The 12,561-nt window shown below is 55.7% G+C and overlaps 1 protein-coding gene across 1 annotated transcript in view; it reads right to left on the bottom strand.

Annotated features, from left to right (window-relative positions):
- EMWEY_00000620 (hypothetical protein, conserved) overlaps positions 1 to 12,561 on the bottom strand; it is a gene marked incomplete at both ends in the record, with an annotated part of 30,761 nt that overhangs the window by 14,134 nt on the left and 4,066 nt on the right. The window contains 19 exons of the mRNA XM_013478345.1: positions 49 to 1,131; positions 1,267 to 1,649; positions 1,797 to 2,340; positions 2,465 to 2,778; positions 2,897 to 4,650; positions 5,054 to 5,141; positions 5,404 to 5,523; positions 5,733 to 7,466; positions 7,677 to 7,810; positions 8,284 to 8,364; positions 8,525 to 8,642; positions 8,819 to 8,913; positions 9,109 to 9,808; positions 9,982 to 10,080; positions 10,300 to 10,631; positions 10,792 to 11,107; positions 11,235 to 11,453; positions 11,628 to 11,741; positions 11,936 to 12,463. Of these exons, the coding sequence (XP_013333799.1) occupies positions 49 to 1,131; positions 1,267 to 1,649; positions 1,797 to 2,340; positions 2,465 to 2,778; positions 2,897 to 4,650; positions 5,054 to 5,141; positions 5,404 to 5,523; positions 5,733 to 7,466; positions 7,677 to 7,810; positions 8,284 to 8,364; positions 8,525 to 8,642; positions 8,819 to 8,913; positions 9,109 to 9,808; positions 9,982 to 10,080; positions 10,300 to 10,631; positions 10,792 to 11,107; positions 11,235 to 11,453; positions 11,628 to 11,741; positions 11,936 to 12,463 (8,756 nt within the window). The remainder of the gene's footprint in view (positions 1 to 48; positions 1,132 to 1,266; positions 1,650 to 1,796; positions 2,341 to 2,464; positions 2,779 to 2,896; positions 4,651 to 5,053; positions 5,142 to 5,403; positions 5,524 to 5,732; positions 7,467 to 7,676; positions 7,811 to 8,283; positions 8,365 to 8,524; positions 8,643 to 8,818; positions 8,914 to 9,108; positions 9,809 to 9,981; positions 10,081 to 10,299; positions 10,632 to 10,791; positions 11,108 to 11,234; positions 11,454 to 11,627; positions 11,742 to 11,935; positions 12,464 to 12,561) is intronic.

A 12,561-nucleotide genomic window follows, 5' to 3' on the forward strand; every position in this document is an offset into this window, starting at 1 on the left:
TTGGCTGATGGTGGCGCCCGAACCCGAAACCCTGTACCCTCGAATTACCATAGGGAGTCATGGGCCTTCAGGATCGGCTCGAGTTTGACGACAGCAGCACTGAGCAACTGCAGCAGCAGCCTCGAATCTGCTGCAGACAGCATCCCAACAGGCTGCTCCGGGTTGCTGCTGTCAGTTCTGCTACTGCTGCTACTTTGCGGTTGGAGCAGCTCGCGAAGAACCGGCTGCACTAAGAGCTCGACGACCATGGAGAGCTGCAGCGCCTTAACAGGTCCTGGAGGAGGGCTGCTGTCAGAAGCAGAGGGAGCAGTTCCTGCTGCAGCCGCAGCTGCTGCCTCAGCCACCTCCAGCTCTGCGAAGCAGGTCATTAGGAGGCGTTGCTTTTGTCTCAGCAGCAGCTGCGGCAGGATTTGCTGCTGCAGCAAAAGGGGTACAAAAGAAAAACGAGAGACAGTGCTGCCAATGCTGCAACACCGCACAAGTGTACGAATTACCCCAATGGTTTGCTGCTGCAGCAACTGCTGCTGCTGCCTAATCAAGGCCACAAATACACCAGAGCTCATTGGCACCTCTTCCTGTTGTTGCTGCTGCTGCCGCTGCTGTTGCTGTTGCTGCAGCCAACCCAGTAAGTAAGCGTCGGCCTTTCCTTGCAGCTCCGGAGACACCGCAAAATGCAAGAAGGCTGTAAGCTGCTTCGCCTGCAGCAGCAGCTCCTCCCTGTCTGCTTCCTGTAAGTGGTAATCTTCTGCTGCAGTCAGCGCTGCAGCAGCTGCTGCTGCCCCCTTCTCTGCTGGAGGTGAGGCAGCAGCAGCAGCTGCTGCTGCTGCTGTTGCCGCTTCCACCGCCTGCGCCTGCGGCACAGGGCTCCCGTCAGAAGCCGCGTCTAAATACTCACAGAATAGCTCAACTAGAGACGCGTTCTGCTGCTGCTGCTGCTGCTGTTGCTGAATGGCCGAAGACAGCAGGAAATCGGCAAAGAGGAGATCGGGATGAGCCTGCTGCAGCGCAAAGCAGACCCGTGTGACTGTTACAGCAGCAAACCGCAAACTGCTGCTGCTGCTCGTGCTGCTGATCGCCATCTCCGAGCGCAGCGCTGATTTCATTTCAGGAAGAAGCCTCAGCACCGCCAGCCTGCAGCAGCAGCACCAGAGAGTGCAGCAATAGCAACAGTAAATGCAGCAGTAACAACAATAAATGCGGCAGCAGCAACAGTAAATGAAGCAACAGTAAATGAGCAGCAGCATACTCAGCCCCAGCAGAGCTCACCTCAAAGGCCGGGCCGAAGTAATTTCCAGATGCTGCAGCAGCACCTCGAGGAATGCCTCCTTCATGCTGCAGTATTGGAAGACTTGATGCTGCTGCTGCATCTGCTGTTGCTGCTGCTGCAGATGTTGCTGTCCCGCCTCCGTGAGCAAAGGCAGCAAAAGTGCAGCAGCAGCATCAGCAGGAAATCGGTTGAAGAGGGAACTTAAGGGTGCAGCATACAGCGGACACTGCAACGCCAGCAGCCGCTGCAGCAGCTGCTGTGCCTCTGTTGGGTTGCTGCTGCTGCCGGAAGGCCGCAGCAAAGACAGCAGCAGCTGCTGCAAGTTTTCAGTTGAAGGCATAAAAGCCAGAGCTGCTATGCATGCAGCCGCCGGGCGCCAGACCTGCAGCACAGCATCAGTGACAAACTCTAAACCTTAAACTCAACCCTAAACGCTAGCAAAGCTTCACACTCAAGACGTCGTAGACACCCAAAACTGCAGACCGTGAAAATCCTAAAACCCTAAAACCACTGAACCTCTGAAACCTACCAATATGTTAGAGGAGGCGGCAATGCCTTCGGGAGCAGCGCTGTGCAGGAATCGTACTGCTGCTGGGGTGTTGCCGCTGCTGCTGGTGCTGCTGCTACCGCAGCATGCCACAGATGAGGAGTAGCAGCCTTCAAGTGCAGCAACAGCAAAGGTATGCTGCAGCAGCTGCTGCAGCAGTTTTTGCAGCAGGGGCCTCTTCTCAGGAATGCATGCATCAGGGTTTAGGTGCAGCAATCGCGAAACCCCCTGCAGCAACCCCACAAGATAATTCTCGCTTGGCAGCAAAGCGGCTCCCAGGCGTTCTGCTGCTACTGCTGCTGCTGCTGCCACAGGGTCTGCTGCTCCTGCTGCTGAGGACGCCACCGCCGCCTCCAACTGTTGCTCAACAGCAGGCCATACAATATCCTCCAGCGCAGCAGCAACCAGTCTGCTGCTCCCAGAATTGCTGCTGCTGCTCCTGCTGCTGTTTCGCTCGTGTTGTAGCAGCACCTTCAGCGCATGCATTGCTGCTCGCGACAGGTCCTCGAAGGGGAGGAAGAGGCAGCTGCAGAACAACAAGACACACCAAAGCACAACAAAACATTTGCCTTCCGCTACGGTTATTGCTCTTCCATACAGCATCCGTTGCTGTTTCTGCTATTGCTGCTGCCATTGTTGATGCTGCTTACTTGGCAATGCCCACGACGCAGTGCTGCAGCGCAGGCGCCAAGGGCGGGGCGGATGTTATAACGAAGGGGACGCTAGCATCAGCAGCAGCAGCGGCTGCTGCTGCCGCGGTTGCTGCTGCATTGAGAGAACTACTGTTGGTAGTTCCGCTGTTTGGGTTGCCTGCTGGCCCTGCCACCTGCGCAGCAGCAGCTGGCTGGTCCTTCCGGGCTGCATGCAGCAGCTGCTGCAGCGGAAGCCGCGGCAGCAGCAACAGTGGCCTCCAGTCTTCATGCAGTACAGCAAGCTTCAAGAAGCGGATTGCAAGCAGCAATGCCTGCAGTAGCAGCAACAGCGCAGCATTACCCCACAGAGCAGCATGCAAGGCTATCAACAGCAGAACAGTATCTGGTTCAGCCACGATGTTAGGGTCTACAGTTTGGGGTCTGACGTACATTTAATGCATCCGCCTCAACCGATATAGACGGGACAGCCCCTGTAGCTGCAGGCGCTTGCTTCGCCGTTGCTGCCGCTGCTGCTGCTGTCGGTGTTGCTCCTGCGGCCGTTGTTGCTGCTGCTGCCCCTGCTGGGGACGGCGCAGCTGCAGTAGCGCTTTGGGCACTGCCTGGGGTGTTGGAGTTGCTGCTGTTGTGAGGTGCACCAGCAGGTGGCGTGCCGCCTCCATCTCGCTGCTGTTCTTGCTGCTGCTGCTGCTGTTGCTGCTGTTGTTGCTGCTGTTGCTGGTGATGCGATTCTGCTGCTGCTGCACCACCAACACCCAGAGCAGCAGCTTGTGCTGCTGCAGCAGTGGCAGCAGCAGCAGCAAAGCTCTGGAGGCCGCGGTAAACAACAGCGAGAGTGTCGTCCAACAACCAGCAGATGACAGTAAGTCCATCTGCTGCTGCAGCATTAGCGGCAGCAACGGCAGCAGCAGCAGCTGCTGCTGCGCCGGTGCCAGTTGCAGCTGGATCCTCCGGCGCACCGGGAGTTGTAGCAGCAGCTGCTGCTGCAGCTGCTGCTGCAGCACCAACAGCTGCAAGAGCAGCTTTACCAGGGACAAGACCACGGGGAGAAGGCCGCAAAGCAGCAACAAAACAAACACAATCTAAAAAGGCCGATTGCCACAAAGGAGATAGCAGCCGCAGGTGTCGCAGTGTTACCCATCGCAGCACTCTCAGCAGCGGCCAGCTGTTGTTGTTGTTGTTGCTGTTGCTACTGCTGCTGTTGCTGCTACTGTTGGGGTTGGTGCTGTTGCTGCTGTGGCGGGAACTTGCTGATGCCCCCTGTTGCTGCTGTTGTGGCAGCAGTAGTTTGTCCTCACCGGTAACTCCGGGGCTGCTGCCCTCCACCCCATTAGCAGCAGCTGCTGCTGCTGTTGAGGCAGCAGTAGCAGCAGCTGCTGCATTGCTGTGACTCAGGATTTCTGTTGCACTGCTGCCTATCAGCAACGGCAACAGGAGCAGCAGTCGCTGTGCAGATTCCCTGCAGATCGGATTCTGATGGAAGACTGCTGGCAGCAAATGCACATCCATGCAACGCCAAACTCGCTGCAGCAACCTTCCCGTGTCTTCGTCTTGAGAAGCATCTGCTGCTGCTGCCACTGATGATGGTGCTTGTGGTGGTGTTTGTGTAGGCGTTGGCGATGTGGGAGAAGAGCAATCGTCGAGGCTGCCACACGACGAACGCGCATGCAGACCCTGCTGCTGCTGCTGCTGCTGCTGTAGCTGTAGCTGCTGCTGTAGCTGGTGCAGCGTAATGAATTCGCTGCGTTTCAGCCACCAAGGGCCTCCAGCGTATGGCTGCCGCCGCTGCTGCTGCTGCAGCGGGTAGTCCTCAGGAATGGGAGGAGGTAAGGCCCATTTGGCATCTGGAGGGGGCGCCGCAGCAGCAGCAGCTGCTGCTGCTGCTGGGTCTGCGGCATGTGCTGCTGCAGCATCTGCTGCAGCACCTAAGGCCGCATCAGCTTCAGCTGCAGCCAGGACGCCACGAAGGAAGGGGGAGTGGGCCTGCTGCTGTAGGAGCTGCTGCTCGTATTGCTGCTGCTGCTCTTGCTGCTGCTGCGACAGTTGCTGATGCGTTCCCACGTAACGGAACAGCTGCAGCAGCCAAGGCAGGCGCACTCTACCGCAGTAACCAAGGCAGCTGTGGGCCAGCAGCAACAGCATCAACTCCTCCGCTAGAGAGGCACTCAACCGCGCATCCGTACCCTCTGCAACAAGCCGCACAAAACCCTAAACCTTAAACCCTACACACCACGAGGCCGACCTACCCTTAATCTCCCGAAGGCATCAACCCTACACCACCCAACGCCCAAACCCTTAATCCATCCAAAACCACCCTAAGACTCTAAAACCTAAGTCGTAGCCACTCTCAACCCAACTCTGGCAACCCCACGCAACCGCAAGATCCTAAACCCTCTAATACGTAACCTCTAAACCCTCGAAGCTCGCCTGCCCTTCCATCAACCCTACACCCTCGCTTCGCACCTGCACATTTGAGGCAATTGATGGCTGCTTGGGCGATTCGTAGGAAATGTCTGCGTGACCAAAGAGGAGGAAGACAACGAAGAAGACGAAGGAAGGCAAAACAGCCGCCTGTCCTCTCAGCTATACTAGAAGAGAAGCAAAGACGTACAAGGGCCCCACAGCAAACCACCAACAAGTTGCTGCTGCAGCCAGCTGCTGCACAACCCGGTTGCACCTGCAGATCAATACCATAAACCCCAAGCCCTGAAGCGTAAATCCTAGACCATAAACCTTAATATACAAGCACGCCACTAACGACACTAACACCTGACTAACCCTAGACCCTTGCTAGAACTGATGCACCGTAAGGAAAACTAGGCCTTTGTACTCTTGCTATGTGGATGGATATCCCCCTAAACCCAAGAATCCATACAAACCCTCGAAACGCACGACGAAACTCTAACAAACCCCAACAAGCCCTAAACCCTGAAGCGCACCAAGACAAACGTCTTGCAGCAGTTCTCCAGAGCTCGGACTGCATGCAATGTTGGCAGCAACGCTGATGCTTCAACGCGAAGACAACCAATCAATGCCCTAACAACGCATGCAGCGTCCAGCTGAATACACACCCCAACACAGTCACACACACGCACACAATGTACTTTTAATATATATAGATAATAGTATAATTAACAGTTCTATATGTATCTTTATCTATTTATCGACGTATATGTTTATATGACTAAGACACAATAGGCTTCACTACAGAAGGGCAGGCAGCCAAGCGACACCGGCTCTCTCCAAACCCTAAGCCGTAAGCCCTTACTTCGTGCAGCGCCGCGCTGCTGGAGAGGAGAGGGGCATCCTCTGACCCCACACGAGCAGCAAAGATGAGTGCGCAGTGCTGCAGCAAGTTGTAGACAAATGTTGCACAGCTGCTGCTGGTTGTCGTCTCCTGCTGCTGCTGCTGCTGCTGCTTCCGTTGGTCAGGGGGCAGATCGCGTTCCCTGAGCACGGCTAGCTGCTGCTGCCGGCTTTCATAGACAGCGTCGTCGCATGCAAGAAGCAGCAAGGCCTGAAGCAGTTGCTGCAGCAGCAGCTGCTCCGCCTCCCTGTGGCACCTAGACCGCAGTGCAGCACGCCGCTTATCTAGGGGATAAGCAACCGCAGCAGCAGCAAGACCGTCCCATTGCTGTTGCTGTTGCTGCAGCAGCAACTGCTGCCGCTCAAACAGCTCCTGATGCTGTGCTGCTACTGCTGTAGGTATCACCCTATCGCTGCAAAAATCTACATGCTGCTGCTGCAGCGCAGCAGCAACAGCAGCAGGTAGCCGGGCACCCGACTGTGGCAGCAGCGGGAGCCCACTAGCATCAGGAATGGCCGTACTACTGCTGCTGCTGCTCTCCTTTCTGCTGTCCTTCACATAGATGACTCGCGGCTGCTGATGCTGATGTTGTTGCTGTTGCTGCAGCGTAGTAGCTGCAGCACGGGTGGTAAGCAGCAACCAGTATAAGGAGAGGGGAGAATCGAAGTCAACAAGCAGCAGCAGCACCTGCTGCAGCAGCTGCCCTGCACTGCTGCGCATGTCTGCAGCAACACAACTCTCGCATAAGGAGAGACACAAGCCGGGGGATGCAGCGCCGTCGGAAGCAAAAAGCCCATGTAGCAGCTGCAGGCCTTCCCGCTCCGCTGTCTCAACTGCAGCTGCTTCTGCTGAAGGGCTATTGCTTCCGCCGATTTCCTCCTCCGAATCCTCTTCTGCAGTCGTGCTGCTCTCGCTGGCATCGCTTGGGCTGCCGCTACTGCTGTTGCTGCTCTTTTGGCTGCGGATGATCGATAGAGCTCTCCTCAGAGCGCGGACAGCTGGCTGCTGCCGCCGCGGCTGCTGCTGTTGTTGCTGCTGGTGCGGTGGTGCTGCAATACGAGATCCCACAGAAGTAAGAAGCGGCTCAGAAGCATAGCACAGACTTGCTGCTGCTCTGTCTGCATCAGCGTGCTGCAGCAGCTGCAGCACAAGCGCTACGACGCGATCAAGACCCAGCTGCAGCACAGTTTCGTAGCAGATGCGGCTGGCACTGCTGTTGCTGTAGTTGCGGTGTGCTGCTGCTGCGGCTGCAGTCATGCATGCAACGCGTTCCTGTTCCTGCTGGTGATGGCGCTGCTGCAGCGGTTCTGCAGCAACCAGCAAACAATCATCATCAACTTCTACAGATTGCCGCTGTGAGTCCCCGCTGCTGCTGCTGCAAGGTCCTATAGGGAGGCCGATGCTGAGGACCGGCTTAAAATAGGGTTCGGGTGTACAGACAGCTGCGTCTTTTAAGAAAGCTCTGTTCTTTCCTCCGAGCTTGCCGAGGATTTTTATGACCATCTCTGCATGCTTCTCGTGCTGCTGTTGCTGCACGATGCTGCTGCTGCTGCTACTGCTGCTGCTACAGCTTGTTATGAAGTAGCGAGACAGCAGCAACGACGGCGTCGGGGCAGGAGGAGGCAGCGGCTGCAGCAACTGCAGCAACGCTGACAACAGCAATGTTCTTCGCTGCTGCCGCGCCCCCTGCTGCACCTGTAACCACAAAAACCCAACCCCTAAACCTTAAACACTTTAGCACGAAGCCTTCTGCGTGCAATAACTGCGTTTAGCACAAATTCCGCCCGGAGGGTTTAGGAATGGTAGGGAGTGTTTGGGTCTTGCGGACAGAACGTGGGCTAGCTGCAAGATTTAGGGTTTGCGACTATAGCATGATGTTGCTAGAAGCAAGGGATTAGGGTTTACCTGAGACGCAAGGACGGGATAAACAAAATCAGCGTGAAGATGTTCTACCCATAATTCAATTGTGCGAAGACTAAGAGTTAAAAGATCCGCATCGGAGCTTCGTAGAGACCGCAGAAGCGGATACACCAAAAACCCTAAAGACAAGCCCGAAACACTAAACCGCAAACCGTAAACCCTAAACCCGTTGTAGCCGCTCCCTGCTCAAGGCCAACCAAACATCCTCGAACTCAATCGAGGCAGCAAAACCCCCGCAATGGAGAGCGGCAGTGCTCGAAACCCTAACCCCTGGACCCTGCTCAACCGCTTCATGACCTTTACAATAAACACCCAGATACGAAGGCGAGGGATTAGGGTTTACCCATGTGAGGCAGCAGGTGCTTCAGTCTTGCAGGGGCCAAGAGCGAGAACTCTATCCACAAGTCTTTCAACACGTCCGGGGCTGCAGCAAATAATAAACCCCCAACCTCCACGCTTAATTCCTGAACCCTTCGGGTCACCGTTTTCCCAGCAATTTCGTCATCCACCCCCCAGGCCACACTAATACCAACCCGTACTGCAAACTCTACATTCTAAACCCTAAGCCCTAAGGCTCATATGGTGAACCCACCGGACTGCTGCTGCGCTGCACACGTCTGGAGGTAAGAATGTAACAGAGGGGTGAAGGAAGCAAAGAAATGGATCGATCGACCTGCAGACACGCGTACACCATAGGCCCTAAACCCTAGATCAAGGCTCAATATCCCCGCAGTAGCGTTCCACAGGAGCAGCTTTCGCTTGCAAGCTCCCCTAACAAGCGCCCTCCCTCTGCACATAGCCGTACACCCTAAGCCCTAAGCCCTAATCCCTACCAGGTGGGGTTATCTGGCGCAGAAAGACTCTTAGCAGACCCAGCAACACATGCGAAAAGTTGCTTATACTAGCCAGGTGAGCGCTGCTTCTACAGATGTGTTGGAGGAATGGGTATGCCTGCAGGTAGAAAGAAACAAAGTAGTGGTTCAGGGTTTGGTGAGGGCAACCAACGCCGCTTGGCAAGACCTCCCAGTAGTCTTCAACGCGCTATCGTATAGGGTCAGGGTTTTCTGTGCAGTATGTTTATGGTGTGGTCTTTGCAACACAAGTCTTTATTAGGGTTTAGGTTTTACGAGAGTAGCTTCGCAGTCCCGACAACCGACGACCGCCTTGAGCAGATACCGGAATAGCCGCACTAGTGAAGCAACGGGACTCATGCGGCAGAACCCTGAAAAGCCACTCCAAAACCTATATCCTAAACCCTAAAACCCAGCCCCCAAACCATGAACCCTGGGAGGCCTAGACCCTAAGCCCTTCCATCTGACGCTCCAGCTGGCGTGCCATCAGTCCTTCCTACAGTGCCGAAATCGGCACAGGCTGGCTAGGATTTATAGGGATTATGTTTACGGCGTGTGTTGCTGACCTGTGCCTGCCTGTAGCAAGCCGTCTTCTCCAGGACATATATCTCCGGTATCAACGTATGTGCTGGGACCCACCCAAGGCTTAACAGGAGGGAAGGGCCAAGCAGCAGTAGGTGCTGTTTCTGCTGCTGCTGGTGTTGTTGCTGCTGCTCTTGCTGGTGTACCTGCAGGCGCAGGGGCCGCATTCGGAGCTGCAGCAGATGGCCCCGCACTGGGCTCATCCGCACTGCGCAGCTGCAGCATTCTCTGCACCATCTGTGCAGCAGCAGCAGCAGCAGCAGTGTGCTGCGTCGGCTGCGGTAACAGAGGGGAGCAGCGGCCGCAGCGGCAGCCAAGCTTCCGCTGCTGCACACTGATGGGCCCAGCAGCAGCAACAGTAGCAGCAGCTGCTGCTGCAGCGGCGGGTGAAGTCGCAGAAGCTTTTGCTGCCGCCACTGCTGCTGCTGTTGCGTCCGTGCATGCGCAGCAGCAGCAGCCCTCCTTGCCGTAGTACTGAGGAAGATACGTGGAGGGGTATATGCAACAGTGCTCCTGCTGTTGCAGTAGCAGCCGCTCCAAGCCGACCCTTGACAGGCGAGGAGATATCTCGGAGAGGCTGCTAGCAGCAGCAGCAGAAGCAAAATCTGGTGCATGCGGACTGACGCTGCTGTTGCCTGAGCTGCTGCACAACTCAGGTAGAGTCAATATCGTAGAACCATGGGCCTGCAGCGGCACCAGCACAAGTAGAAACAGCAGCAGCAGAATCAGGCGAGCACCAGCAAGATAGTGCATTCGTCCGGACACTCCCGTTGCAAGTAGAGAGATACCCAGAAACCCACGGCAGATAAACCACCATTGCAGCAACAGCAGCAGCAACAGCAGGAGGAGCAGCATACCTTAAGCACATCCTGATGGTTCACAATAAACTGCTGCGAGCTTTCAGGCACTCGGGAGGCCCCACGCAATATGGCGGCGTCAACCACTGGGTCGCAAACCTGAGAAACAACCCCCAATCCCTTCAGTCTAAACCCTCAACCCTATGGCGCGTGGGGCTGGCGTGGTGTAGAACCCGAAATTGCAAGGATTGCGTTGTTGAATTCATCTGGAGGTTTTGGGCTTGCATGCGAGAGTTTGCGGCAAGCGGTATAGCATGACGTGCTTAGGCTTTATGGTTAGGGCTTGGGGGTTAGGTAAGGTTTAGAGTTTCGGCTTACCTTGAATGCGTCCTGGGCCGCGACTGCATCAGCTCGATCAAAGATGTCGACGGAAAAGAGGAGTTGCTGAGACAAGCCCAGCTGTCTGGGGGGTCTGCCTCCTGTGCTGCTGCAGCAGCAGAAGTTACTGCTGCTGCTGCTGCTGCAGCTGTTGCTACTGCTGTTGCTGCAGCAGCAGCCACAAGCAGCCGCAGCAGAAGCAGCAGCAGGAGGCCGTGCTGCACACAACCGCTGCCATGCATGCCTTGCGCATGTTGCTGCAGCATCAGGGGCTTGCGATGGCCCCACAAGTTGAGCAGATATATGCGGAAAGGGCATTAAACACAACACGCCTGCACATCCACAAACACCAAACCCTAAACCGCACACCGTAAAACTTCCTAAACAATTCAAAACTAGGCCCATGTGCAAAAACCCCTCTGCCAAACACTTCCGTTTGACCGCTGCGCCTGTCTTAGAGTTTTAGGGTTTAGGGTGTAGCTATTAGCGGACCTTGGCCAGCGACGGGGACTTGCATTTCTAAGGGTAACATCAGTAGATCGCTCGCCTCCCCTGAGAGTTGTGTGCACCCATCAAACTGTCTATACACCTCAAGGAGGACCTCATCGCTATGCCGGTTCCCGCTGCTGTTGCTGCTGTTGTCGCTGCTGCCGCTGCTGCTGTAGGTGCTGCTGCTGCTGCTGCTGTTACGCATGCAGGGGATGATTCGGTTGCGCTGCGGCTGCATCGGGGGTAGAAGCGCTGCACGCCGCTCCCTCAGCAGCGAAAGCCGAGGGGTCAAATATTCTAAGAAGGCCCAGGCAAACGTCTGCAAAAACAGCAAATCCCAAACCCTAAACCGTAGAAAATTAACCCCACAGGAGGGTAGCTGGGAGGGGCCAGCACAGGGAAGGGAGGTTCCGGGTGTGGAAGGGTAAAGATGGTTTCGGGTTTACCTTGCTGGTGTGTTGGTGCCCCAAGAAGAATTGAATGAGGCCAACACATTGCGGGTAAAGAGCCAGAAGCTGCTGCAGGGGCGCTGCTGCTTCAGCAGCAAATGCAGCAGCATCGGAAGGATGCAAAAAGGCAAGAGAAGAAGAGGCAAGTTCCAGCAACTCCTTCTCCTCCACTTGGGCAACATTCAACCCCAATACCTCCACTGCCTCCGGTATACCCTGAAACACCATAGACCCGAAACCGTGAACAGTAAACCCTAAACCCTAATCCGTAAACCCTAATCCCCTAAAATTTCGAAAAAAAAACGCCAAACACCCCCAAACACCCTAAGCCCTGATGCGCCCTTACCCAAGACCCTCAAAGCCGCTAAAACCTAAACGCTAGACCCTCACCTTGAACAAGGAGCCCGCCACGGGGTACGTGGGAGGTAAGGCAATGAGGGTGCAGCCAATGCCGCCCTCTTCAACATGGTGCTGCAGCCTTGACGTCGCGGCATATGCAAAGCACTGCGGCAGCCAACACCAAACCCTAAAACCTAAAATTTAAATCCTCGCGGTCACCCTAATGGAGGAGCAACTGGAAGCATCTAGAGGGCCGATTTTGGAGGGTTGCTGCAGGCACGTGTTGGAGTCGAAATTTGCCTGTACAGATCGACTGCAGTTTAGGAAAGGATCTTTAGGGTTTAGGGCTTAGGGTTTACCTTTGCATAAGTAAGCGCGCTGCCTACAGTGGCATAGAAGGCTTCAGCAAGCAAGCCCCTATACCCAGGAGGCAGCATCTGCCCTTGTGGGAGCAACCGCACATCGAAGGATGTCCTTTTGTTGCTGCTGCTATTGCCGCTACCTCCTCCAGATGCAGCTGCTGGGCCTGCAGGAAACGACGAGCCTGCCGCCCCTTGCTGTTGTTGCTGCTGCTGCTGACGGCGCTGCTGCTGCTGCAGAGGCAGCACCACAATCTGATAGACTAGACAACGCAGAGCTATACAGGTGCTGCGCAGCAAACTCTTTGTTTCCCTCAAAAATCCCTGGTATATTTGCTGCTGTTGCGGGGTCAGCGGCTTTGCTGCAGCAGCAGCTGCTGCTGCTGCTGCTGTTCCTGCGGGTCCCGCTGCTGATCCCCCAACCCCTGGCAGAGGCACTGCAGGCGGATAAAAATAAACTCGGTTTCTGCTACTGCTAACGCTGATTTCGGCCTCTTCAAGGCCGTCGCTGCAAGCCGCTGCATGCATCTGAAAACATCGCCCCGCAGCAGATACCACACAAACCCTGAACCCCAAACCCTAAGCACTAAACCCCCATTCCCAACCCCCCAAAACGGTTTGCACTC

The sequence above is a fragment of the Eimeria maxima genome, genomic scaffold (genome assembly GCF_000499605.1).
Source record: "Eimeria maxima Weybridge genomic scaffold, Emw_scaff4, whole genome shotgun sequence".
In the NCBI taxonomy this organism is placed as follows: Eukaryota; Apicomplexa; class Conoidasida; order Eucoccidiorida; family Eimeriidae; genus Eimeria; species Eimeria maxima.